This window comes from Leopardus geoffroyi, chromosome A2, assembly GCF_018350155.1.
Source record: "Leopardus geoffroyi isolate Oge1 chromosome A2, O.geoffroyi_Oge1_pat1.0, whole genome shotgun sequence".
NCBI classification, from domain to species: Eukaryota; Metazoa; Chordata; class Mammalia; order Carnivora; family Felidae; genus Leopardus; species Leopardus geoffroyi.
In genome coordinates this window covers 9011101-9037413 of record NC_059331.1, presented here as the reverse complement: position 1 = coordinate 9037413, position 26313 = coordinate 9011101, and the positions used below count along the sequence as shown (strand labels likewise).

Genomic DNA, 26313 nt, shown 5'->3' with positions numbered 1-26313 from the left:
TGAGGCCGTGCATCTGGGGAGGCTCAGGGACCAGACCAAGGCGGAGGAGGCGGCTGGGATCTGGCGGAGCATGAGGGCTGGATTTCGGAAGAAGAGGGTTCTTTGGGGACCGTGCCTGGACCAGGGAGACCGCAGGGGCCGGGGCGCTGTCGCGGTCTGGGGCAGGGCCGCTGGATGGAGAGGTGGCTGGGGCCTTGCCTAACGGCCGTGAGGCTGGCGGAAGCCGTAGGGCCCGCAGCCGGCGGAGGCAGCATGGTCTGCCCTGGGCCGAAGGCGCCGCGCTGGGCCTGATGAGGCCCCGCCGGGGCCCCGCCACCGCCTCCCGTGGCCCGCTTCCATATCCCCTCGCCTGCGCTCCCTAGCCTGAGACTGCGCGGACGTGGATGGCGCAGCTGGCGGGGACCCCGCACTTGGGCTGGTGTGGATCGGGCGACCCCCGCCTGTCCGCCGAGGGCGCTCCCGTCGTGCTGCCGCTGCGGCCACCTCCACGGCGGCTCAGCCCGGGGCTCACACGGGGCCCCTGGGACCCAGCGCTGACCCTGGCCCCTACCCCCGCAGCTCACCTCGCGCCATGGACTGGCAGCCAGATGAGCAGGGCCTGCAGCAGGTCCTGCAGCTGCTCAAAGACTCGCAGTCGCCAAACACAGCCACGCAGCGCATCGTGCAGGATGTATCCTTCCTTCCTTCCTTCCGGGCCCAGGGGGAACTGGGCAGACATCTGCAGCCCCTGAAGACCAGAGGAAGGGGCCCGCTCCCTAATCCCCAGACTCTTGTTCTGTCAGGAGCTACAATTGGCAGAGAAGCAGGGATCCGACCCCTTGGGTCCCACGTGCAGAGAAAATGTGGCCCTGTGGGGGAGGGGGAGGAGGCCACCTTTCACTGGCACTGGGCCGTTTGGTTAGTTTCACCGTCAGGATTAATTTTTTTCAATCGAGGTTTGAAATACTCAGACTTAAAGGTTAAGGTACTTAAACCATCAGCAAGTTTCACTTGAAAATATGACTTCCCTTCTTTTTTAAAAGAAGCAGGCAACGTGGGACTGGTGGCGAGCAGGACTGAGTAGCAGCCGCCTCCTTCAGACAGAGAGGCTCAGCCGTGCTCCCCCACCACCTGGATGAGTTTCAGGTGCCTGAAGTGCTGTGTTATTCTGGCAGGGAGGTTGACAGGTGGGGTCCCAGGAGCTAGCCACCTCATCCCAGTGGGCAGAGGGACTTTCAGCCACAGGACAGTGAGGGGACCCACCAGGGGAAGGCCCTTGTCTCCCAAGTCCCTTAACAGCCTGGCAGAAACTCAAACAACTGAACCAGTTTCCCGACTTCAACAACTACCTGATCTTTGTCCTGACCAGACTCAAGTCGGAAGGTATGTCCTCAGCACCCCTCCACTCCAGCCGGACCCTGCTTTTTCCCCTGCGGTCCCCTGACCCTCGGCCCTCTTTCCCCAGACGAGCCGACTCGGTCCCTCAGCGGTCTCATTCTCAAGAACAACGTGAAGGCACATTACCAGAGCTTTCCGCCACCCGTGGCCGACTTCATCAAACAGGAGTGTCTCAACAACATTGGCGATGCCTCCTCACTCATCCGAGCCACCATAGGTGAGAGCGGGTAGTGGGAATCGGCCAGTGAGGACTCCTGAGTTCTCGCTCTCAGCTAAGGAGCTTTTCAGCCTGTTAAGAGTATCAGTTCACTGAAGGCTCCAGTACCGTGGTTGGTAGTTCCGTTACGATTGCCATCTTACAGATGAGAAAACTGAGGCACAGAGATGTTAAGGGACTTACCCGGTAAGTGGCAGAGCTCGGAAGTGGCCAGTGCAGGTCTGTGCTCTGAACCACTCCCCCCGAAATAGCCATTCTTTCTTTTGAGGCCACCACTCAGTGTCTAGGCCCTGAGGGTGTAGCACGTTAGAACCCGAGGCCTCCCTGTCCTGAGGAGTTGGGCGTCTTTGGCTATTTCTCCCCAGTAATGAGATGACACGGGAGTTAGTTTTGTGTTGGAGCCTTCCTGGCTCTCGGAGGGCTGCCTGAACAAGTTAAGGGAAGGACGATGGAGAATTCTCCAGCTGTTTTCCCCCAAGCCTTTTCACTACTGATAAACACCAACTCAACACTTTGTTACCGGCTTGCTTTTTTGTCCCCACCTTTACTGAGATGTACTTGACCCCCAATGGATTTATGTTGGTATTCTTTAAATTGTCAGCTTTTTAACGTTGCTTTTAGAAGAAAGTTGTATCTAGCTTTTTTTTTTTTAAGTTTACTTGTTTAGTTTGAGAGAGAGAGAGAGAGAGAGAGAGAGAGAGGGAGAGAATGATCAGGGGAGGGGCAGAGAGAGAGAGGGACAGAGGATCCCAAGGGGCCTCGGTGCTGATAGCACAAAGCCCGAATTCAGGGCTCGAACTTGCGCACCGTGAGATCATGACCTGAGCCAAAGTCGGATGCTTAGCTGACTAAGACACCCAGGCCCCCCCCTAAAGTTGTAGATAACTTTTAAATGAAAAGATGTTTGTTTGCCATAAAGAGCAGGTAACCTTAAAAACACGCAACAAAGACACAAAAATAGTATTAAGTTGGAATAGATACTGGGCCTGCTAGAAGTGCTGATCTTGGGGCCTGCTTCCTCTGTTAAGTGACCCTTAGCCCCGACGATACCCACTGTGAGACCAGTAGAAGGATCTGGACTTCCCGAGTTCACTAGATAGCCAGGTTCTGCTCTAAATGTTTGAATTAAGGCATTGAAGCTTCCAACATCCCTAGGGACCCATGGTGGGTTTTTTTTTTCCCCCCTTTTGAGTCACAGAGGGGTTAGGACACGTGGCCAAGTTTGCACAGACAGGGACAGGGCTGGAACTGCACTCCTCAGAGCCTACCCACCGCAGGTCACCCCTTTTCCAGCAGAAGCAGGAGCCAGAGTCATCTAGAGTGATGGCAGTGACAGCTTCACCCTGCTGGGGAAACACTGCCACCTCCTGGCTTTAAATCCTCTGTCTACGTCACCCTCACCTGTGTTCCCTTTGCCGGATTCGGCTCAGCCACCAGACCGCCTCACGGCCCTGCCCTTCATTCGCGTATTGCATTTCACACTTGGGTTTCTGATCAGCGGTACGAGGCCTCCCCAAGGCCACGTGGTCCTGCACAACCTGCCTCTGTCACCTCTCAGCCCTCACCTCCACCTGCTCCCCACCCTCACCACCCCCTGCTCAGCCCCTCTGGCTCCTCACCTGTCTTTGAGCACACCCAGCCTGCCTTTGCACCTGCCCGGGATGCCCTTTCCCCAGGGAGTTGGACAGCATCCCCTCATCTCCTTCAGGTCTTTGCTCAGAGAGCTCAGTGTCACCTGGGCAAGGCCTGCTCTGGCCACCCGTTTTTAAATTGCCGTTCTTGGGGCTCCTGGCTGGGTCCGTCAGAAGAGCATGCGACTCTTGACCTCGGAGTCGTAAGTTCCAGCCCCACCTTGGGTGTAGAGTTACTCAAAAACTAAATAAACTTTATAAAAAAAATTTTTTTTTTTACATTTTTTTAATGTTTATTTTATTTTATTTAAAAAAAAATTTTTTTTAACATTTTTATTTATTTTTGAGACAGAGAGAGACAGAGCATGAATGGGGGAGGGGCAGAGAGAGAAGGAGACACAGAATCGGAAGCAGGCTCCAGGCTCCGAGCGGTCAGCACAGAGCCCGACGCGGGGCTCGAACTCACGGACCGCGAGATCGTGACCTGAGCTGAAGTCGGACGCTCAACCGACTGAGCCACCCAGGCGCCCCTTATTTTTGAGACAGAGAGAGACAGAGCATGAATGGGGGAGGGGCAGAGAGAGAGGGAGACACAGAATCCAAAACAAGCTCCAGGCTCCGAGCGGTCAGCACAGAGCCCGACGCGGGGCTCGAACTCACCGACCGCGAGATCATGACCTGAGCTGAAGTCGGATGCTTAACCGACTGAGCCACCCAGGCGCCCCTATAAAAATTTAAAAAAAAAACGTTAAAAAAATTGCTGCCCTCACTCTCAGCCCTTGCCGGCCATCTTCTCTGCTTTCTTTCCCCCCTTAGCTTTTGGCATCTAGCCTCCCAGTTCTTTTGCTGATTTATTTTTACCTCGGAGTCTCTCTCACTAGGCAGTCTGCTCCCAAGGGCAGGGCTTTTGTATGTAGCTCTGTGCTGCTTCCCTGGGCCTGCAACAGCTGGCTTACGGTAGGGCTCCGAGGATCTCGAAAGGAGCGTGTAGGGCTTCTGGGGGACCGCGCACGGACAGCCTGTGAGCCAGCGGAGCGAGTGCGCGGCAGGCCCGCACCCAGCCTGAGGCGGCGTCCTTTCCCGGCTGCCCCAGGCATTCTCATCACCACCATCGCTTCCAAGGGCGAGCTGCAGATGTGGCCCGAGCTGCTGCCCCAGCTGTGCAACCTGCTCAACTCGGAAGATTACAACACTTGTGAGGTAGGTGACCGGCTGTGGCCCGCCTGGGCGGGAGCCGGGGAGCCGGACTGGGGTTCACATCCGTCTGCCCGCTCCTCTCCACCCAGGGGGCCTTCGGAGCCCTGCAGAAGATCTGCGAAGACTCATCTGAGCTCCTGGACAGCGATGCCCTCAACAGGCCCCTCAACATCATGATCCCCAAGTTCTTACAGTTCTTCAAGCACTGCAGCCCAAAGATCCGGTGGGTGTGGCTTCCCAGGGTGGGGGTGGGGGTCTGCGGAGGGGCTGGGCGGGGGCGGAGTCAGGGCCGACCCACGTGCCCCCTCCCTGCCAGGTCCCATGCCATAGCCTGTGTGAACCAGTTCATCATGGACCGGGCCCAGGCGCTGATGGACAACATCGACACCTTCATCGAGGTGGGCTGCCGGGCTGAGGGTGAGCAGGGCAAGGGCCGAGGGCCCGGCTGCAGCTGATCCCACCCTCCCTGCAGCACCTGTTCGCCCTGGCCGTGGACGACGACCCTGAGGTGCGGAAGAACGTGTGCCGTGCCCTGGTGATGCTGCTGGAAGTGCGGATCGACAGGCTCATCCCCCACATGCACAGCATCATCCAGGTGTGCATGGCTAGCCCGGGCGTGCTGTGGGGTGGGCGGCAGGTGGGGCGTCACCCCGGGCTGGGCCAGGCCTTAGCCTTTCTCCCACCCTGCCCTAGTACATGCTGCAGAGGACCCAGGACCACGATGAGAACGTGGCTCTGGAGGCCTGTGAGTTCTGGCTGACGCTGGCCGAGCAGCCCATCTGCAAGGAAGTCCTGGCCTCCCACCTGGTCCAGTGAGTGCCACTGCTGCCCTCTGTCCCACCTCAGCCCCCACCCCTCGCTGTCCTCTGCCTTCCCTCTGGTTGTCTCCTGTGTTAGTCTCGGTCTGTGTTCTCTGTCTCCGCTTACTTTCGATCCCTGTGCGTTTCTGGTTGGCAGGCGATAAGAAGATAATTTCCAATGACTTAAAAATGTGGGGGCTCCTGGGTGGCTCAGTGGGTTAAGCGTCCGACTTCAGCTCAGGTCATGATCTCACACTCTGTGAGTTCAAGCCCCGCGTCAGGCTCTGTGCTGTCAGTTCAGAGCCTGGAGCCTGCTTCGGATTCTGTGTCTCCCTTTCTCTCTGCCCCTCCCCTACTCATGCTCTGTCTCTCTCTGTCTCTCAAAAATGAATGTTAAAAAAAAAAAATTTTTTTTTAAATGTGGTAAATTATAGGTGAAAGAAATGAAAACTCAGCGGAGGCTGCAGGCATAGCTGGATCCAGGTGCTCAAAGGATATCAAAGATGTCTGTGTAGTCTCAGACCTACTCCTGTGTTGGCTTTGTCCTCAGGCACGACCTTCCCTCATGGTAGTGCTGTGGTCTTCTGCTTCCCTTCAAGCTTAGGAACCTCAGAATAAAGAAATTCTCTCTCAACCAGTATCTCCAGCAAAAGTCCTAGGGCTCACCTTCCTTGGCCAACTTGGATCACTCGCCTATCCCCGAGTCATGAATCATTTTCTCCTGAGGTGCGTGGGCACCAGCTGAGGGCGCCTGGCTGCCCTGCCTGTTTCTTCGCTAATCTGGCCCGTCCCAGGGAAGGGCCTCATGTCCTTGCCTTACAGCATGCTAGGGTTCGGCCACCGTTTGAAGCTCTCTGGCGTTTTCAGGGGTCTGGACTTCATTGAGTGGCCAGGTCTGGGTCAAGAGCCCTCGTGGGGAGCCAGGAGTCATGTCAGCTCTGTCCCAGGCACCATGGTTGACTAGGTTGGGATAATAGCCCTAAGTTCCACACACTGCCCCTTGGCTCCTTGTTGCTTCCGTTTTGACCAGGCTGTGAGCCCTCCTGGGGACCCCTGCGTCCCATCCCAGTGAACAGCCTCTCTCCCCACAGGTTGATCCCCATCCTGGTAAACGGGATGAAGTACTCAGAAATCGACATCATTCTGCTCAAGGTCAGTCCGGGCCGACCGCCGGGCGTGAACAGGCAGGTGAGGGCTGGGGCGTTGGGGCTGCGGGCCCTGGTGGTGCTTAGTGATCTGTCCGGCCTTCCACAGGGGGACGTGGAAGAGGACGAGGCGGTCCCCGACAGCGAGCAGGACATCAAGCCACGTTTCCATAAGTCGCGCACAGTGACGCTGCCCCACGAGGCCGAGCGGCCTGATGGCTCGGAGGACGCAGAGGACGATGACGACGACGATGCTTTGTCCGACTGGAATCTGAGTGCGTGGCCTGGCCTGGGGGGCCTGGGGGGTCGGGGGCAGGAAGCCCAGGGGCTGACTCTCGGGAGGTGATGAGGCGCCTCCTCAGAGCAGATCGTGACGACTCTAATCACGATCTCTGATCCTGGGGATACGGTCCAGGAGGCTGGCAGCCGCCCAAAGAGCCTCCCTGCTTCTGCCCCCCTCCCCCACCCCTCCCGTCCCAGGGAAGTGCTCGGCAGCTGCACTGGACGTCCTGGCCAACGTCTTCCGGGAGGAGCTGCTACCCCACCTTCTCCCCCTGCTCAAGGGGCTCCTTTTCCACCCTGAGTGGGTGGTCAAAGAGTCAGGCATCCTGGTGCTGGGCGCCATCGCGGAGGGTGAGTGCCTCTCCGGCCTGGTAGGGGCCTGGCCCCTGAGCCCCTCACTGGTGCGGGACGTTACGGGGCGGCCCAGGCAGGGCTATGTCCGGGGTGTGGCCGCACAGCACGGGCGATGCCACCCCCAGGTTCTCTCTGAGGCCTGCCCTGCGCCCTCCAGACAGCTCTGGGATGTGAGTCTTCCCCACGGCCCGTGGGCCTGAATGGAACCCCCGAACCCCGCAGTGCACGCCCCCCCTTGAATTCTCACAGACAGCGGTTCTGCGAGGCTGTCGGCACGGTTACAGTCAGAAAAGCGACAGGCAGCCTGCAACGCTTGCCCCACGGCTGGCAGCCCGGTCCCCCGGGCTCAGCGCTAGCCCGATGAGGTGGGGCGCATAGGTGAAGAAACTGGGGTGCGGGGAGATTGACGCCGTTTCCCCGGTCACCCAGGGCGCGGCTGGGCTTTAGCCTGCCACCGCCTCCCAGGCTGGCCTGTGAATCGGAAGTGTCCACTGGTGGTGTTTACGCGGACCTCTGTCCTTTTCGCGCCTTTTGCGCTCCTTTGTCCCGGTGGGACGTACAGCTTGAGTTACAGGTGTCACCAGTGCCCCCCTCAGCCTCCAGGCCTCTCATAAAAGGTTCAGACACGACAACAGGAGCCGTGTGTTTAAAGTTTATCTAAGGAAAGATTTCTCACATAACCGGCCCAACGTACGTTACGTTAGCACGGGAACGTGAGTTAACGGGTTATGTCAGGCGTCCTAGCTTTTAGCGGAAAAGGGTCTCCAGGGATTGACCCATAACTGGTTAAAATAGTTCTTGGGTCTTGGATCATTAGATGGCGTGCTGTTATCTGTGTTCTCCGAACAAGAGATTCATTTGTGGCTTTTTTTCTTTTTAAAAAAAGATGAAAAATAGAAAAAGCACAAATACCCCAGAAACGTTTCAAAAGAAAAGTACTTGGGGTGCCTGGCTGGCTTATTCAGTGGAGCGTGTAGCTCTTGATTTTGGGCTCGTGAGTTCGAGCCCCACGTTGGGCGTAGAGTGCAGGTTGAAAAAGGAAAATTACTTCCCGACCATTTTGGTCACCGTGCTGCCCGGCCATCTGTGAAGTAATGAGTGACTGTCACGGGGTGGAGCCAGTGGAGGGGAAAGGCTTGTCGTGACGCTGCTTCCCATCGCAGCCTTGCCTTTCACCGTTTCTGTGACTGAGCCATCGTGTCTGTGATTCAACGTCCCAGCCTCAGTGTCCCCAGTGTCCCCCCCCCCCCCCCCATGGCAGGTGCCACTGAGCTCTCTGCAGAGGGTGAGGTGTGGCCAGGCCCAGCTGGGCTCAGGCTTGTCCTTGTGCTGGTGCTTGCAGGCTGCATGCAGGGCATGGTGCCCTACCTGCCCGAGCTGATCCCGCACCTCATCCAGTGCCTGTCGGACAAGAAGGCCCTGGTCCGCTCCATTGCCTGCTGGACGCTGAGCCGCTATGCCCACTGGGTGGTCAGTCAGCCACCTGACATGCACCTCAAGCCTCTGATGACAGAGCTGCTCAAGCGCATCCTGGATGGCAACAAGAGGGTGCAGGAGGCGGCCTGCAGGTGACCCTCAAGCGCTGACCCCACGGCCCCCACCCCTGCCCCACTGGCTGCCTCCTGGGAAGTGATGATAACTCCTGACCCTTGACGTCACGCTGATCTCTCACGTATTCGTACTGGCTGATCCCGGGTGCATGCCCTCCCCACAACCCCACCCAGGGCCCAGCCCCGCCTGTGGCCGCCCCCCTAAACCCCTTCCCCACTCCAGTGCCTTCGCCACCCTGGAGGAGGAGGCCTGCACAGAGCTGGTGCCCTACCTCAGCTATATCCTCGACACCCTCGTCTTCGCCTTCGGCAAGTACCAGCACAAGAACCTGCTCATCCTCTACGACGCCATCGGCACCCTGGCTGACTCTGTGGGCCACCACCTCAACCAGCCGGTGAGGCCCCACGGCATCTCCCTCTCTTGATCCTCACGCCCCTTTGCGTCCAGTGACCTGGCAGCAACCTCATGTCGCACGCCGGGGACATGGCCGTGACCTCGAGAGGCAGACAGACGGACCCGGCCCCCGCCCTCACCCTGCTCCCAGTCTAGCGGGGGAAACGGTTATGCGACAGTGTGGCAAGTGCTGTGCTGGGGAAACTCAGGGGCCTGCGGGAACCAGGAGGCGCCGACCTGGGCTCCGAGGGGGGCGGAGAGGGGAGGCTGGGGCTAGGGACGAGAAGGGCCTGGGGGTCTGGCTGGATGTCAAGGCCCTGTAGGGCCCCAGGAGCCACAGCAAGGAGCCCAGACCTCATCACTCAGGCGATAGGTGCCTCTGAGTCACGAAGAGCCCTGCGGGTTCCAGGCTGCCACCCCCGTGCGGGGGGCCCCAACTTCACGCTTCCTTTTCAGGAATACATCCAGAAGCTGATGCCTCCGCTGATCCAGAAGTGGAACGAGCTCAAGGACGAAGACAAGGACCTCTTCCCTCTGCTAGAGGTGGGTGGGCTCCAGGCCCTCTCCCAAAGCCCTGCCCCATCCTTCCTGAGTTCACCTCTCCTGCCTTCCGCCCGACCAGTGCCTGTCATCGGTGGCCACCGCCCTGCAGAGCGGCTTCCTGCCCTACTGTGAGCCAGTCTACCAGCGCTGCGTCACCCTGGTGCAGAAGACCCTGGCCCAGGCCATGGTGAGCATCGCACCACCCCTGCCCCGCCACCCGCTCCTCTGCGGCTGCCCCAGCCCGGGCCCACTCCCCTTACCCGCCTGCCCCATCTGTGCCCAGATGTACACCCAGCACCCTGAGCAGTATGAGGCCCCCGACAAGGACTTCATGATCGTGGCACTGGACCTGCTCAGCGGCCTGGCCGAGGGCCTGGGCGGCCACGTGGAACAGCTGGTGGCCCGCAGCAACATCATGACGCTGCTCTTCCAGTGCATGCAGGTGGGCGGGCCCCTCACAAGCCTGACTTGTGGCCCGGGGTGTGCCCTGCGGACAACAGGAGAAAGGGACCCATAGGAAAAAAAAAGCTTGTACTTATTTTAAAAAGTGATTCAAAGAAGACATGAGTAAAATCTCGTTGAAAAACAAGGAGCTCCCGGCTGGCTCAGTCCGGGGAGCATGTGACTCTTGATCCCGGGGTCGTGAGTTCGAGCCCCATGTTGGGCATAGAGATTACTAACAAAAACAAAGGTAGAAAGAGGAAATAGGAAAGCATAAGCCCCTCCAACTTGACATATGTGCGCACCCCCAGTGTCTCCGGACGGGCAGCAGTTAATCCCTGCCCCTTCCTATAGCGGTACCGTGAGCGAAGCCCTGCAGTTCACGGGCCCCGAGTGCCCGTGATGGGTCCTTTAGCTTCCATGATGGGAAGTGGCAGGGTCAGGCCGTTCTCCAGGGGCTGCTCCCCTAGCTGGCCTGCCGGGAGGGATTAGTTTGGGACCCCAGCTGGTTGGGGGGAGGGGCATCTTGCCACGCCAGCCCTGCTCTGACCCCCCAGGACTCCATGCCTGAGGTCCGGCAGAGTTCCTTCGCCCTCCTGGGAGATCTCACCAAAGCCTGCTTCATCCACGTCAAGCCCTGTATCGGTATGACGCCCATCTTGTCACCCCCGTGACCCCAGCCCTGGCCTCGAGTGATGGAGAAACGACCCTGGGAGGACAATGACCAAATCGGGATGTATTCGTACTGTCTGATGGGGTCTGCCCGGCCAGGCCCGGGAGCTCACCCTGGCTGGCCCCCCTGCCCAGCACTTTTCTTTCTCCCCACCAGCCGAGTTCATGCCCATCCTGGGCACCAACCTGAACCCTGAGTTCATCTCTGTCTGCAACAACGCCACCTGGGCCATCGGCGAGATCTGCATGCAGATGGGTGAGTGTGCTGCAAGTTGACGGGCCCCGTGCTGTCACCCACATCGGTCTGTTCCCTGCTGAGGGCAGGCCCCTGGCCGTGCCTGCCAGGCCCCTGGGGAGAGAGCCCCAGTGCTCCTTGAGGATTGCCGCAGTTGGTCTGGCAAGAAGACCTCTCTGAGTGGTTTCCGCCGGGAGACTCCCAAATGGCTGAAAGGCCGTCTGTGATTGGTCTTCCTAAAGAGGCAGGACAGGCGGCCTGTTCTGACTGGACTTTTGGCGACCTCCCGCCCCCACGTAGTCGGCCCACTGGGATTGGTTGGGAGACTTTGGCGGCTTTCTCCCTCCCCACCTACCCCCACAGGGAATCTGGGCAACGCGGTCTCGCCCGGGTGTTGGAGCTGTGACTCCAAGGAAGCTTCTGGCGTTTGGAAGGCTTGGGTCTGCCCCTGGTTGGCCACGGGTCCTGAGCGGGGGACCAGCTGGAGAATGTTCTCCGTTCCCTCAGCGGTTGCAGGGGGTCAGTGCGTAGATGCAGCTGAGGTCAGCATGGGTGGTCTGGGCTGTGCGGGGCTCTGACTGACCGGTCCCCCAGGGGCAGAGATGCAGCCCTACGTGCAGATGGTCCTCAACAACCTGGTGGAGATCATCAACCGGCCCAACACCCCCAAGACGCTACTGGAAAACACAGGTGGGCACCAGGCCTGAGCTGTTGCCGTCCCCTTACCTGGATGGGGTTCCCAGCCGGGAGGATAGTGCCGGAGAGACCTTGGGAAAGAAGCAGGGAAGGTTTCTGGGAAGACGTGGAAGGGGGTTCTGAGGAGAGCCCCGAGAAAGACGTGGGCCTCGGGGGAGACCCCGGTTGGGCCTGTTCCCTTGGGGCCCATGGGGCGGGGCTGGTGCCTCGTGCCAGAGGCCCCGCCACGTACCGTCCCGGGGCCGCTCGGGGTTGCAGGTCGCCTGACGAGTCCCTCTGCCATTCCAGCCATCACCATCGGCCGCCTGGGCTACGTGTGCCCACAGGAGGTGGCACCCATGCTGCAGCAGTTCATCCGGCCTTGGTGTGTGCCCCCCTGCGTGGGGCCTGCGTACGGTGGGCCGGGCGGCAGGGCGGGGGTGGGGTGGGGGGCAGGCCCGCCCCTAAGTGCATGCGTCCTGGCCCATCGCCCGCCGAACCCTCGCTCCCACCACCCTGCGTAGAAACACAGCGCACCCCGGCCCCACCACCCGCTGACCTGCCGCTCCCCACTGACCCCCCCCCCGCCCCCCTGCCCCCCTCCACCACAGATGCCCATCCTGCCCCAGCCCTGCCGGCTCACTGCCTCCTGCTCACCTCCCCCACAGGTGCACGTCCCTCAGGAACATCAGGGACAACGAGGAGAAGGACTCGGCCTTCCGAGGCATCTGCATGATGATAGGCGTCAACCCCGGGGGTGTCGTGCAGGTTGGGGCAGCTGGGCCTGGAGGGAAGGCACGGGGGCCGGGCCCGGCGGCCCCTCACACGGGACCTGTCGTGTTTCAGGACTTTATTTTCTTCTGCGACGCCGTGGCTTCCTGGGTGAGCCCGAAGGATGACCTTCGGGACATGTTTTATAAGGTGAGCTCCTGCGTGGCCCTGCCGCGATCCCTGGGAGTCGGGGGGAGGGAGGCCGAGCTCCTCTCGCTCTGGCCTAGGGCGCCCCTCACCCCCCTGCCCCCCGGCCTCCCCGCAGATTCTCCACGGCTTCAAAGACCAAGTCGGGGAGGAGAACTGGCAGCAGTTTTCTGAGCAGTTCCCGCCTCTGCTCAAGGAGAGGCTGGCCGCCTTCTATGGGGTCTAGATGAGCCTCGCGACCGCCAGGTGAGGAGGCTGCCCGCGAGGGCGCTGTGGCTGTTGTAGGGGGGCGGAGGGATGCAGGCCCTGACCCCCGCCTTTCCCCACAGGTTTCTGTCTGCGTCGTTGGAGGGGTTGCTGGGGAGCACGCTGCGTCCGGAAGTCGCCGTGCCCTGGTCGAGGGGGGTTAGGGAGGAGTGAGCGGGACCCAAATCCAGACGCCTTCCCCGTCCACCTACCTGCCACGGGTGTGTGTGGCCTGCCGGCCAGCGGGCGAGTGGGTGGGGTCTCCACACTCATCCTACAAACAGGGGAGGGGGGTGGGACTTCTTGGCAGCAAGGGCCCTTTGCTCAATCGGGGTCACCTCGGGCAGCCCACCTGGGCCAGCCTCGTGGGAGGGAAGATTCAACACGGCCGACCGAATCCGGCTTAGGATGAGGCGAGGGGAAAGCAGGCGGGGAGGGGGGTCCTTGTAGAGACACGTACACTCACATGTACACACGTGGCCACACGCATGTGCGGCGCTGCAGCCAGCCAGGCTGGGCCAGCCGCCCCACCATTTCCCCGACTGCATGGAGACAGTAGAATTAGCGAACCCCTGAGTTAACCCGTAAGGCCTTCCGTGTAACCTGCATCTAGAGTTTAAGAAGCTTCTGCTGTTTTGCCGGAATTGGTGACTGGGGAGGGCTGGGTGGGTTGGGGGGCCTCCGCCGGGACCCTGGGGCGGGGGAAGAGGACGGCTGTCTTCAGGCCGCCCGAGTCAGCTCGCGCACGCTTCGGACCTGCTCCGCACACTTCCTGCCGGCTCTGTGGCATCCACAGCCTGTGCGTCCCCCTCCTTGTTGTGTCCCAGCCAGAAGAGTGGGGACTGCCGGAGTGGCCGAGGCTGGCCAGAGGTTGCCCTTTCTCCCCCCCCCCCCCCCCCCCCCCCCCGCACTGTGCTCCAGTGACTTTTGAAGACACTGGGCCAGGACCTTTTTCCTGAAGAGGGCTGGGGGCAGCCAGAGCTGCTGACCTCTACTCCCTGCGTCTCTCCATAAGCAAGTCCGTTTCAAGGGCAGTCTGTTTCTCTGTGCTTCTTAAGAGCCCTCCTCTCAGGTTCCAGCCTGAGTTTTAACACGAGGGCTGGGGCCAGGGCATTTAATTGGTGGGGACAGAGGATGAAAGTTCAGGCTTTGCCAGCAAGAAGGAAGTGAAGGGCTTTGGAGGAGGAGAAGGTGGTACACCCCCTGACCCCACTCTCTCTGTCCCTGGGGCTTCCTGTCTTCATGGCTCCCAGCGGGCTACGGGACCCCACCAGATAGGGGCAGTGATTCTAGGGAACCTTCTGGGAATGGTTGGAGATGCAGTCACAGTGTGGGCGGCACTCCTAGAGGGGTGAGGGGGGTGTGGTCACTTCTCACTTGGCCTCAGAACTGAACCGGGCCCTGCAGCCCCCTTAATGTTTTCCTTTTTCTCCTCCCTTACTTTTTGCTTTTCTGGGGGTCGTTTTGTGGGGCTTTGACTGGATTCCTACATCCTGGGACTTGTTCCATTCATCCCCGCAGGGCCCTGGACCCGGCCCCGGTATAGCCTTGTGTCTTCTCCCAGACAGGGTCGGGCCCTGCCTCGATTCCAAGGGGTACATGGTGCACATTCCATAAACTCAGCTGGCTTCCTTACCCTGTCAGACTCCCAACAGGTCTCTGGAAGCCATTTGTTTAAAAAAAAAAAAAAAAAAAGGAAAAAAAAATTAGGTACCATTGAATTTTCTGGTAATCCAGTTCTTTGGGGCATCCTCTACTGGGCCTTGGGGGTTGTGGGTGGAGCGGCTGGCTGCTGGGATTGGTAACCCCTTCTCCACCCAGGATGGGGGGCTCCAGCCATTCAGGAAAGGGAGCCTGGTTCTAGTTTTCTTTCTTCTTCTTCTTCTTCTTCTTCTTCTTCTTCTTTTTTAAGAAAACTATTTAATTTTTTAATTTATTTTTGGTTGATTTTTGCACAACGAAGTTTCAGCTTCTCAACCTTCCTCCCTGCCCAGGGCTGCAGACCCTGACTGGCCTCGATCTGCAGTTCCTCTGTTTTCCACATCCCTCCTTCCCCCTCCCCCTCCTCCTCCTACGGGCTCCAGGGTCTGTCCATTTGTTACTGTGCCGTGCTGGGGATTGGCGCCGAGGTGGCGTGAGATTCCACTTGTGTAGAACTTTGTTGAGTAAAGATCAGTTTCTTGTGAAACACTTGGTCTCCATCCAGCCTCCTGTATCCTCGGCTTTGGCAGTAAAGACGTGGAGGGGCTTGCCTGGGACGCTTTAGAAGTAGGGATGCACAGGACTCAGGAAATCATTGGCAGAGTAGGGAAGTAGGTAAGCATTAACAGGGTACATTTCTTGGTACCTGGAGCCTCTCACCTTTCTTCCCAGTGAAATGGAAAGGTGAAAGTGAATGGCTAAGATTAAACGTCCTAACATACACATGTAGTGTGTTCTCCAGAGTGTAATTAGAGGTCTCTTGAATTCAGTAAAAGGGAGCCTTTAGTGTTGCAGATCCCCATCCGTCTTAGACCAAACTAAAGGGGCAAAGCCTTGCAGCACTCCTCTCCGCCTAACCCCACAACTCCGGTCATGGGGCAGGTTAGATGTTTTTGTAAAAAGCTCGGCACCAGGCCTCTTGGAGGTGTAATAAGTAAGTATGAGTGACAGTTACTGAGGCAAATGAAAAACTGCTAAGCTCTTGGGGACACACAGCCTCAGAATACAATCTTGTTGCAACCTCAATAGGGCCCAAAGTCACATGCATCATCTTGGGGGAGAAAACCGGACACGGACATACATCCAGCATCCATTCAACATACATTTTTAGCGAGGGCACAGGAGATAAGCAGTGCAACAGTGATCTGTCCCATAGAGAAAAAGAGGGGAGGGGAAAGAACATTGGGAAAATGGTCAGTGTTACCGTAGGGTACTGTGGGGAGGCCTCGCTGTGAAGGTGGTAACCGGTTAAGCATCCGACTTATGCTCAGGTCATGATCTCGAGGCTCCTGATTTCAAGCCCCGCGTGGAGCTCTGTGCTGACAGCCCAGAGCCTGGAGCCTGCATCCGATTCTGCGTCTCCCTCTCTGCCCTTCCCCCGCTTGCACTCTCTCTCTCTGTCTCAAAGATAAATGAACATTTAAAAAAGAGTGAGGCAGAGAAAAACAGCAAGTGCTCTCGGATATTTATGTGGCTCGGTTAACACCGCCTGGCTCAAAAGAGGCTTTCAGTACGTAAGAGAGAAATAACGATTATAGGGAATTCAGAGATTTGTTTCACCGAGGACTCTGCAGTACAACTGCACCTTTTTGGCTCCGGAAGGAGAGACAGGAGTTGAAGTCCCTATAAAAGCCCCAGACTTTGAACTCAGAAGAGAGACTGCATTTCTAAGCCCAGTGTCTCCTGTGAGCGATGCCTTTGGCCGAGCCGCGTCAAACCGGAGTCGGCTGGCCGTCTGTATCAGGACCGCCACAGGTGCCTGTTTAACAAACGCTGGGAGCAGGAATCTACATTTTCCAGCCCAGGGCCCACGGGGCTGTACCGTGGGAGCCCTCAAAAACAGTGGGGTCCTACGGTCCGGCCGGTTTCCGCGCGCCCCACTCGCTTCCGGTCGGCGCTGCAACATCATTAAGCGGCGCCGGAAGTGCCTTCGCGCTGCCTAGGAGACGGGACGCGGGGCCGTCGGCTGACAGGGCCGGGCTGGCCGCGCCCACTCGGTCGCCATGGAGCTTCCCCCAGGGCCTCGCGACGATCCCCGCGCCTGGGACGATGACTCGGACCCGGAGCCGGAGCCCGACCCCGACGCGCAGGCCGAGGCTTACGTGGCCCGCGTGCTCAGTCCGCCGAAAGTCGGGCAGGCGCTCCCGCGCGCGCCTTTGCTGTCGGCTCCGGTCGCGTCCCCTGGCGCCCTGGAGCCGCGGGCGGCGTCCAAGGGTCCGCCCGTGGGCGTCCCGGGCCTGCTGAGCCTTCCTCCGGAGCTGCTGCTCGAGATCTGCGCCTACCTAGACGCGCGTCTGGTGCTCCACGTCCTGCCGCGCGTGTGCCACACGCTGCGCGACCTCGTGCGTGACCATGTCACCTGGAGACTACGCGCGCAGCGCCGCGTACGCGCGCCCTACCCAGTGGTGGAAGGTGCGCGCGCCTGGGGGGCCGGGGTCAGCTGCCCAGATTAGGTTTGTGGCAGGGGATTAGATACCTGGGGTGCTGTGAGCAGAGCCCTGGAGCAGGCTTCCTGGTTGTTCCGGCTTGGGTGGAGGCTGAGGTAGTTACCGATGGTGCCAAAGCCCCTGACCTTCCGGGTGGACCGTGAACCAGATGCTTGGGGTTCCGGGGCTGTGGAGATTTATCCTGGGGGGTTGGGGTCCCTGAACTCAGGACCCAAGGATCCTCAGGCTTGGGGTCCGGTGGTTGACACAGGGACTTGAAGTCTCAGCTTCTGGACTCTCTTGGGGGCTCAGGGTAAGCCAAAGAATCCTCTGAGTATAGACGCTGAGCTAGCAACTGGTGATCCAAAGCCCCTCACTCTTAGAGTCTTGACCTAGGTAGGAGTGAGGAATGGTCTAAAGGTCCAGAGCCCGCAACCCTTGAACCCAATCTAGAGTTTAGAGGTTAGGATACCCACAATCACAGATCCCCAAGCCCAGGGTCTAGCCTGATCTTAGGCAAGGGCTGGTGGCAATTCGTCCTGTCCCTGAGGTCATTGGTCCCTGGGGGATAAGACAGTTTTGGTGACCTTGAATTGATGGGACTTTTCTGAACAGCTTGATAAACATAGTTGCTGGAGCCCCATTATACCACTGACTCTCTGCACCTGGGGCTTGAGTTCTACATCTTGACAGAGCTCCCAAGTTTACAGATTTGACAACACTTCATTGGGTCTGGTTAAGATCATTGAGGCAAAAAGTCCTAGTTCCGAGGCTTAGCCTGAGGGTTGAGGCAGGACCTTAACGTCCTGAGGCTACTATCCTCAGGGTTGGGGGGGGGGAGGGGTTGCTGAGGCCTGGGAAAGCGGCACTGAGTCTCCAGTTACCCAATTTTTGGAAACTGGGGTGAGTTGTTCTAGACCCGCTTGGAAGGCTGGTGGGCTGGTGGTCCCAAAGCTAGATCCCGGGCCTCCTTGGGTGGGGTGAGGGCTCCCAGGGCGGGGGGGCGGTTTCCAAGTCTGGTGAAGGTTGGACTTCCCGGAAGCCAGAGGTGGGCTTGGAGCTGGTGTGGATGTCGGGATTCCTGCCCACTGGGGACTCTGCTCACGGTGCCCCACAGAGGAGGACTTTGACTGGCCGACGGCCTGCATTGAGTTGGAGCAACACCTGTCGCGCTGGGCCGAGGACGGGCGCTGGGCTGAGTACTTCTGCCTGGCCGACGGACACTTTGCTTCCATCGACTCCGTGCTGCTGCTCCAGGTGAAGCAGGGGCAGTGGGGGGCAGGCAGGGGTGGGCTAGGGTGACCCCGACAACACCACCTCACTCTCTTCCCAGGGTGGGACGCTTTGTCTGTCAGGCTCCCGAGATCGCAACGTCAACCTGTGGGACCTGCGGCAGCTTGGGGTGGAGCCCAGCCGAGTTCTGGTCAAGGCCCTGGGCACCCAGAAGAACAGCACCCACAAGGTGAGGGGTTGGGAGGCCATAAATAAATATTTTTAAAAGGGGGGGAGGTTGCCTGGGGGGCTCAGTCGGTTGAGCGTCCGATTCTGGATTCCGGCTCCAGTCATGATCTCACGGTTCCTGAGTTTGAGCTTCACTGGGCTCTGCACTGGCAGCGCAGAGCCTGCTTGGGATTCTCTGCCCCTCCTTGAGCTCTTTCTCTCTCTCCCTCTCAGATAGAGAGAGAGAGAAATAGATAAATATTAAAAAAAAAAAAAAAAAAAAAAAAAAAAGGAGGCCAGACAGGGGTAGGAGGGGAGAAGCCTGGGTAGGGCGCCGTGGCTAAGGGCGTGAGTTTTCTTTGGCACTGGACCTCAGAGATTTAAATCTTGCTCTGCTACTGTTAGTGTGACATTGGATGAGACGTAGGGCTTCTCTGGGCCTCCGTTTCTACTTTGTGTGGGGTCCGGATGAGAATGAATGGGATGAACGCACACTAAGAGCTTCGCTTAGGCTGGGACACACCGCAGGCGCTCGGTGGTCGTCAGGCAGACCTTGAGAGGCACAGGGCACGGCAGGTGGCAGTTACGAGGCTGCCGGCGGGGATCACAAAGCTCTGAGCATGGCTGGCATCTCGTGAGAAATGGCTGTGGAGGGCACCTCCACCAGTCGTTGAGGTGGTCTAGGCAGGTGGCCAGGAGCTTGGTCTCAGAGCCAGGCTACTGGGTTCAAACCCCCACTCTGCTACTTTCTGGCTGTGTGACCTTGGGCACGGGACGCAACCTCTCTGTGCTCCAGTCTCTTCATTTGTAGAATGGGACACAATTACAGTACTGTCCTCAGAGAGTCTGGCGGGGGGTGGGGGGGGAGTTAGTCACCAGCCAGTGCTTTGTGCATGTTAGCTCCTGAGACAGGGGCTGTTTTTTGTGCCCATCTTCTCAATGAAGAAACTGAAGGAGGGTACTTCATTTGCCCGGGCCACGGAGTGAAGGCCCCATTTTTTTTTTTTTTTTTTTAATTAAAAAAATTTTTTTTTAACATTTACTTGTTTTTCAGAGACAGAGACAGCAGGAGCGGGGGAGGGTCAGAGAGCGAGGGAGGGAGACACAGAATCCGAAGCAGGCTCCAGGCTCTGAGCTGTCGGCACGCAGCCTGATGTAGGGCTCCAACCCACAAACCACGAGATCATGACCTGAGCTGAGATCGGCCACTTAACCGCCTGAGCCACCCAGGCGCCCCTAGTGGAGGCCCCGTTCTCAATCACATTGTTAGGTGGCCTCAAACCACCGCTGCTGCTGAGTCTCACAGGGATTTAGGAATATTCTGTGTGGGTGTGTACCCCTGGGCTCTGGAGTCAGACCCCCGGACCTAAGTCCTAACCTCTACTTGGAGCTGACTTGTTCTGGGTCCCTGGGTCAGTTGTCTCCGTCCTCTGACCCTAAATTTTATTACCTCTGAGAGGGGTATGATCGCAGGTCTGGTCCGCAGGGCTGGGTGTGGTCGCTGGCAGCGCTGGACCACCGCGTGTGCTCCGGTTCCTGGGACAGCACGGTGAAGCTCTGGGACATGGCGGCAGACGGGCAGCAGTTCGGCGAGATAAAGTGTGTGGGGTCCTGGGCAGCGGGGGCAGGGCAGGGCCGGGTGCTGCACAGTCGCAGCCCGGACCTTGTGGTCCGTGTGTTCCCAGGGGCAAGGCGGCCGTGCTGTGTTTGTCCTACCGGCCTGACATCCTGGTGACTGGCACCTATGACAAGAAGGTGACCGTCTACGACCCCAGAGGTGGGCTAGGGGCCCTGGGGCCTAGGTGGGGAGAGCAGGGCCACCTGGGGTCTCTAGGGTCATGCCGGGGAAGGAGACACTTGAACCTCACAGCCTGGCTGGGACGACAGTCACAACCAGAGGCTGACCACTCAAGAGTGGCCTGGGCTGTGCTGGGGGCAACCAAGGCAACTGGTGGGGGGGCCGGGTGTTGGGGCAGAAGCCCCCCTCCACCTGCGGCGAAGGATGGGAGGGCTCCGGAGGAGGGGCCTCTGAGCCTCAATGCTGTGGGAGGTGGAACAGCCCCCGAGAACCCTGGGTTCACCACTTCCTCGCTCTCAAGCTCGAACCGCAGTCTCCCCATCTGTAAAATGTGGATAATGACTCCAGCCCCCTAGGGTTAATTGGAGGAGATGACAGTAGGAGCCTTGGTGGAGTAAGTGTTCACATAAAAAGCCTAGGATAAACACTGCCCAGCATATGAGGCTTTTCTGTTGTCTATTTATTCTTCTTTTACTTGAAGGGCTGGGGCTCTTGGCCCAGGCACAGCCAGAGCAGGGTGATGGGTGATGGTGGGACTCATCTCCAATCAGTCGGCAGGAGGAAGCGTTTTATGCTGGGACTTGCCGAGGTCTGCTCTGCACTGCGAGCAGATGGGGTTGCGATGGGAGATGGGAGGGCAGAGACTTGGGGGTCCTGGATGGCCCAGATCCAGACGGAACAGGAGAAGAGAAAGACGGGACCACTTGCAGGATGTGGGTGGGCGGGGCAGACCAAGGATTCAGCCGAGTGGGGAGGGGCCTGGGGCCCCCTCCGAGGGGCTCTGACGTCTCCCTCCTCCCTGCATCACTCGCGAAGCGGGCCCGGCGCTGCTCAAGAGCAGGCGGCTGCACTCCAGCGCGGTGCTGGCGCTGCTGGCGGACGACCGTCACATCATCTCGGGCAGCGAGGACCACACACTCGTGGTGTTCGACCGCCGGGCCAACAGCGTCCTGCAGCGACTGCAGGTGCGCCCTCCCCTGCGGCCTGGAGGGACGGGGGCTGCGGCCTGGCCTGGCCTGAGCTGCCATGTCCCACGTCCCTCCCACAGCTGGATTCCTACCTGCTCTGCATGTCCTACCGGGAGCCCCAGCTCTGGGCTGGTGACAACCAGGGCCTGCTGCACGTCTTCGCCAACCACAGTGGCTGCTTCCAACTCGTCCGGGTCTGCCGGGGCTCTTGCCCCTTGCCCAACCGTCCCTGGGCCTCCTCCCTACCTCTCGACCACTGGGTGGTTGTCGGGCTGGTGTTGGAAGAGCCCTTACCTGAGTGTCACCTGTCCCTCTTTTCTGCAGTCCTTTGACGTGGGCCACAGGTCTCAGATCACAGGCATCAAACACTCACTGGGGGCCTTGTACACCACGTCCACCGACAAGACCATCCGGGTGAGGCCCCAAGACAGGCCCCCTCCCTTCCCTGCCCCCCCTCCCCCCTCCCCCCGCCGCCGGTCAGAGGTGCACTTCCTGACCTTTGCCCATCGCCCCTCACCAGGTGCACGTGCCCACGGATCCACCGAGGACCATCTGCACCCGAAGCCACAACAATGTGCTAAACGGGGTAAGGCCCTGCCCTGCGCACCCTCCCCAGCTGCCCAGAACGGCCCTGACTACTTCTGTCCCTGCCCTCCCAGATTTGTGCCGAGGGCAACCTGGTGGTAGCTGCCTCTGGGGGTCTATCGCTGGAGGTCTGGCGGCTGCAGGCCTGAGCAGGCGGACGTGGATGTGGATGTGGGTCTGCCGGCCCGCAGGCTGGGCCAGGGCTTCTGTTCTCGGGGGACCTCCCCCCACGCCGGTGCCGCCTCCGCCCTGTCCCAAAGGCCTGGGGCCCAAGGAGTCCGGGCCACGGTTAGGCAGTGTCCCCGGGCTGCACCCCACGCCAGGGAAGGTGAGGTTGCCGTTCAGGCCCACCCAGGGGACTGCTTGCTCCCCTCCCTTGGGCCCAGTTTTTGTTACGGTTTGGACACCTGCTCTCCCTGGAGAGCAAAGGAGAAATAAACCTGATGTACTGGTGTCACCCGAGGGCTCTGCCTGTGCTTGTTCGGGGCCGGGGCTGGGGGGGGGGGGGGTGGTGTCTGCGAGACGGTCGTGAAAGCCTTGGCAGCCACTACTTACGTCTGCGGACACCTGTGCCCGCTCGAGTGCATTTCTGTGATCACGTGTGTCCGGGTGTCACTAGGGAGGTGACCCTGTCTGCGCACATCTGTGTGCTGGCGGATGTGGGTGTGTGTGAGGGAGGAGGCCCTTGAGGGCGTGCGCACGTCTGTACGACGGCACCTGTGGGCGCGTGTGACGTGAAGGCGCGTGTGATGTGTGTCGGCATGTAGAGTGGGACCCCGACCCTAGGTGCGTTGGTGCAGTGGGAGGGGGAATCTGCTACTGCTGCCCCAGAGGTGCAGGGTGGGGGCGGTGCACGCCCTTCCATCCGGGAGTCCAGGTGTGTGTGCTGTTGTGGCCGTGACCCTGGAGTGGGTGGGGGAGGGAGGCTGGGCCGGGTGTGCGGGGGGTGCGAGTCTGTGGTCCCCCTCTGTCCCCGTGAAGCCTGGCCAAGCCACGTCCCGAGGATCATTCACTTCCTTTTTATTGAGACCTCCTGGGCGGTCGGGGGGCCGTGGGTTATAAGATGGCACAGGGCTTCTTCTCCTTGAAGGGGTTGGTGGCAGCCGGGATGCCCACAAGGAAGGGGTCGCTCTTGGCCTGCTCCGCGCAGAACTGCAGCAGGTCGCCGGCCGCCTTGGACACCTGCGGGCCAGCCTGTCAGCTGGCCCCGGGCTGTCCGCCCGCCCCCTCTCCCGGACACGCCCATGCCGCCCTGGTCCTCACCTTCATGCGGTCGATGCCCGCCTCCACCCGCAGCTGCTCCACGGCCCGGCGGGCCTGCCCGATGTCGCTGCCAATGGCCACCTTGCTGGACATCTGCACGAAAGCGAGCAGGGTCGTAGGCAGTGGGCTCGATTCCAGACCTTGAGCCCTAGGGGCTACCTGAGAGTCTCCCAACCACCTCTTGCGTCCTCTGGGGACTGTGGGAAGGGGGTGGCGGTTCCCCAAGCCCCGTCAGGACCACATACTTCAGCTGAGGACTCCGGCGGATTCCCGGCGGCTCAATCCTCCAGCAGCCCGGTTCTGGCTCCCTCCCTTGCCAGCCCGGCCTCTCAGCCCCCTCCTCTCCTCCCCCACCCCTGCAGAGACTTTGAAGCCTGGACACTCATGGAGTGAAATGTCAGTGGCAGCAGCTGCCTCAGCTGAGGGGGGTCCCTGCCCCAGGGGGCCCGGTGGCTGCGCTGGTGTCACATGTCACCTTGGCTAAGGGGAAGGCGGGGTTCCCGGCCTCTGCTCCCCACCGTGTATAGACTGTACCCTGGCTCAGGTGCGGGCCTGCCTCTCTCCCTCCATCTACACTCACCCCCGGGATCTTACCCACAGATTACTCCATCCACTTGCTTATGCTGATGGCTCCACCTGTCCCCATCCCAGCCCCGTCCCTGATTTCAGACCTGCCCAAAGAGCTTCCTGCTCTCCAGTCGGTCACACTGAGGTCTCGGGGGGTCTCTCATCTAACTCGGCCAAAGCTGGGCTCCAGATTATCCTCTCCCCCCCGCCCCAGATCTTCTGCCCCCAAGTTCACCACCATCCACCCAACTGCCCTGGCCCAAATCTTGAACCCCTTCAATCCTCCCTTTCTGGTGTCCCCACATCTGATCCTTTCCCAGGAACCCTCAGATCAACTTCAAATTAGGTTCTCAGTCTGGTCACTTCTCTCCACACCTGTTGGCATCTCCCACGTCCTGCGCCCACTTCTGCCGGCTCGGACCTGTGCAGTTACCTCCGCTCTGGTCTCCCCTGCTCTTCCCTTCCCCACTGCCCCCGCTCCCCACCGCCCTTCTCAAGGCATCCAGCGGGATCTGGTAAAAAATCACATTACAAAACGGATGCACCTTGAGAACATTATGTTAAGTGAAATGAGCCAGTCACAAAATGACTGATAATGCACGAGCCAGTCACAAAATGACCGATAATGCACGATCCCATCTATGTGAGGTCCCTAGAGGAGTCAAATCCATAGAGACAGGAAGCAGATGGTGGAAACCAGGGGCTGGGGGGAAGGGTGAGGAGTTAGTGTTTCCTGGGACAGAGTTTCAGTTTGGAAAGATGAGAAGGTTCTGGAAATGTATGGTGATGATGTTTGTACAACAGTGTGAATGTGCTTAATGCCATGGAACCGTACGCCTTACAGTGATTATGATAATAGGGGCGCCTGGGCGTCCTACTTCAGCTATGTCTCTCTGCTGTCTGTGCGGCGCCTGCTTGGGACCCTCTGTCCCCTCTCTCTCTGCCCGTCTCCTGCTCTGTCTCTCAAAAATAAACATTTAAAAATGATTATGATAATAGATTTTGTTATATACATCTTAGCACAATAAAAAAGAATTGGTGGGGGCGCCTGGCTACCTCAGTCAGTGGAGTGTTTGACTCTTGATTTCGGTTCAGGTCATGGTCCCAGGGTCGCGGGACGAAGCCCTGCATCGAGCTCCGTGCTGGGCGTGGAGCCTGTTTGGGATTCGATCTCTCGCTCTCTCCTGCTGCCCCTCTCCCCCGCTCTCGCGCTGTCTCTCTCTAAACAATAACAACATTTAAAAAGGAATGATGTAGGGGCGCCTGGGTGGCGCAGTCGGTTAAGCGTCCGACTTCAGCCAGGTCACGATCTCGCGGTCCGTGAGTTCGAGCCCCGCGTCGGGCTCTGGGCTGATGGCTCAGAGCCTGGAGCCTGTTTCTGATTCTGTGTCTCCCTCTCTCTCTGCCCCTCCCCCGTTCATGCTCTGTCTCTCTCTGTCCCAAAAATAAATAAACGTTGAAAAAAAAAAAAAAAAAAAAAAAAAAAAGGAATGATGTGTCTGGCTTCTGTTTAATGAGCTCTCTGGCCACAGCTGGAAGATGAATCAGAGGGAAGGTAGGCCAGCGTGGAGGCTGAGAAGGAGAAGCATCTGGATACAAACGCCCATCGAGTTGCACACCTGAAACTAATATAATGTGCTACGTCAATTCTATTTTAAAAAAAAAAAGCACCTGGATTTGGGACCTACTTTGTGGGTAGCACTTGGTGGCTGTGCTGAGGGATGGATGTGGGTGTGAGAGAAGGGGAGACATCAAGTTCAATTCCCCAGTTTTGAACCTACCAGGTGTGTGGAGCGCTCCTTTGCTGAGTTGAGGGCTCTTTGTTGAGGTGTGGAAGACTTCAGGGAGATCAGAGTTAGAGGAGAGGGACTGAGGTGGTGAGTTTGAGATCCAAGTGGAGACTGTCAAAGATGGTCTCTTCCTCCAATTAAGTAGGCTAATCTCTGGCCTCAGGACCTTTGCACTGGCAAAGGTTTCTTTACCAACGGGGGACGATGGGGGAACGGCCTCCCCAAATCTTCACATATGGGGACTTTCTTGGCCTTCTGGCCTTGGCTCAAATGTCACCTCCTCGGTGTCCTTCCCTAACTACCTGTCCCTGCAAATAAGGCCACCGGTTACCCCTCCATCCATCCCTAATTCAAAGACACATCATCATTTCTGAATCCTCAATAACACTTACCGCTATTGTTACCTTTCTAGCTCCCCAAACTGTGGACTCCAGTAGGGCAGGGCCTGCATCTCATTCACTGATAAAGCTGCCGCGCCACACACAGGGCTCATCGTATAGGACAGACTCCATAAATTGTAGAGTGACTTGTTAAAAGAATCCCCCTGGACCGGACCCCGTCCAGGGCTCTGAGGACCCATAAGATACAGACCCCGCCTTCGAAGGTCTCACAGCCTTGCTGGAGGTTGACGTCAGCCTTGGATCCCAGAGGAGGTCCCTTACTTTGAGGAAGGTCAGGGAAGGCTTCCTGGAAGAAGCGACAGCCGCTGCTGCCAGGGGAAGATCAGAGAGTTAGGTAGCTTGTGGAGTCTCTGGAGACCTGTGAGGCACGAACAGGGATCACTAAACCGTTTGATGAGAGACGCCCAGAGGCAGAAACTATCTGACATCTCCTGAGGACTCGAATCCTGTCCAAGGGCGACGTCTAAGAAGCCATCCTTTTCCCCCAACGGGACAGAAACGAACGGGAGAGCACCGCGCAACGCGGTGGGTGTCCAGCAGGCGGCAGTAAAAGTAGGCCTCTTCATCTCGGGCTGACAAGGGGCGAAAGGGAACAACGGCTCCTCGCGGCTTCCGTATTACGGAACGCACGCGCAAAGATGGACGCGTTCTGGATTACGGAAGTCACAGAGAGTCATGTGACCAAGCAACTTCCCGT

At 58.9% G+C, this 26313-nt stretch overlaps 3 protein-coding genes and 1 non-coding gene across 22 annotated transcripts in view; 3 read left to right on the top strand and 1 right to left on the bottom strand.

Annotated features, from left to right (window-relative positions):
• Positions 1–14865, top strand: part of TNPO2 (transportin 2) — an 18818-nt gene extending 3953 nt beyond the window's left edge. For 3 of the 9 annotated variants that reach the window (XM_045492060.1, XM_045492067.1, XM_045492059.1), the window contains exons 2-24: positions 559–670; positions 1287–1362; positions 1445–1594; positions 4319–4425; positions 4512–4820; positions 4895–5017; positions 5116–5234; positions 6314–6374; positions 6477–6642; positions 6848–7000; positions 8346–8571; positions 8777–8948; positions 9404–9490; positions 9570–9677; positions 9774–9932; positions 10489–10576; positions 10761–10859; positions 11433–11528; positions 11793–11898; positions 12182–12281; positions 12360–12434; positions 12550–12677; positions 12761–14865. In XM_045492060.1, the coding sequence (XP_045348016.1) occupies positions 572–670; positions 1287–1362; positions 1445–1594; positions 4319–4425; positions 4512–4820; positions 4895–5017; positions 5116–5234; positions 6314–6374; positions 6477–6642; positions 6848–7000; positions 8346–8571; positions 8777–8948; positions 9404–9490; positions 9570–9677; positions 9774–9932; positions 10489–10576; positions 10761–10859; positions 11433–11528; positions 11793–11898; positions 12182–12281; positions 12360–12434; positions 12550–12657 (2787 nt within the window). In that variant the 5' untranslated portion in view covers positions 559–571 and the 3' untranslated portion in view covers positions 12658–12677; positions 12761–14865. Of the gene's footprint in view, positions 1–558; positions 671–1286; positions 1363–1444; positions 1595–4318; positions 4426–4511; positions 4821–4894; positions 5018–5115; positions 5235–6313; positions 6375–6476; positions 6643–6847; positions 7001–8345; positions 8572–8776; positions 8949–9403; positions 9491–9569; positions 9678–9773; positions 9933–10488; positions 10577–10760; positions 10860–11432; positions 11529–11792; positions 11899–12181; positions 12435–12549; positions 12678–12760 lie in introns of all 9 variants that reach the window. The other 6 variants (XM_045492064.1, XM_045492063.1, XM_045492065.1 and 3 more) reach the window with 5 other exon arrangements.
• On the top strand, positions 8627–8697 carry LOC123607797. Its single transcript, XR_006716935.1, has one exon. It is a non-coding gene; the product is annotated as a small nucleolar RNA SNORD41 (small nucleolar RNA).
• On the top strand, positions 14861–22052 carry FBXW9 (F-box and WD repeat domain containing 9). 2 transcript variants are annotated; one of them, XM_045492069.1, is made up of 10 exons: positions 14861–16790; positions 17922–18061; positions 18138–18266; positions 19731–19843; positions 19930–20021; positions 20859–21007; positions 21091–21204; positions 21335–21424; positions 21531–21596; positions 21670–22052. In XM_045492069.1, the coding sequence occupies exons 1-10, from the start codon at positions 16382–16384 to the stop codon at positions 21742–21744; spliced, it is 1377 nt and encodes a 458-aa protein (XP_045348025.1). In that variant the 5' UTR covers positions 14861–16381; the 3' UTR covers positions 21745–22052. The 2 variants fall into 2 exon arrangements, with proteins under 2 accessions (XP_045348025.1, XP_045348026.1); XM_045492070.1 differs by having other exon boundaries at positions 16607–16790; positions 19718–19843; positions 19930–19999; positions 21091–21424.
• On the bottom strand, positions 21280–26305 carry GNG14 (G protein subunit gamma 14). 10 transcript variants are annotated; one of them, XR_006715725.1, is made up of 3 exons: positions 25207–26305; positions 22859–22951; positions 21280–21390 (listed from the first exon to the last, which is right to left on the bottom strand). XR_006715725.1 is itself a non-coding variant. In XM_045492082.1 (3 exons), exons 2-3 carry the CDS (start codon positions 22949–22951, stop codon positions 22652–22654), a joined length of 219 nt encoding a protein of 72 aa, XP_045348038.1. In that variant the 5' UTR covers positions 25207–26305; the 3' UTR covers positions 22599–22651. The 10 variants fall into 10 exon arrangements, 7 of the variants coding, with proteins under 7 accessions (XP_045348038.1, XP_045348039.1, XP_045348040.1 ...); XM_045492082.1 differs by lacking the exon at positions 21280–21390 and adding an exon at positions 22599–22777; XM_045492083.1 differs by lacking the exon at positions 21280–21390 and adding an exon at positions 22599–22777 and having other exon boundaries at positions 25608–26305.
• Positions 26306–26313: the final 8 nt, after the last annotated feature.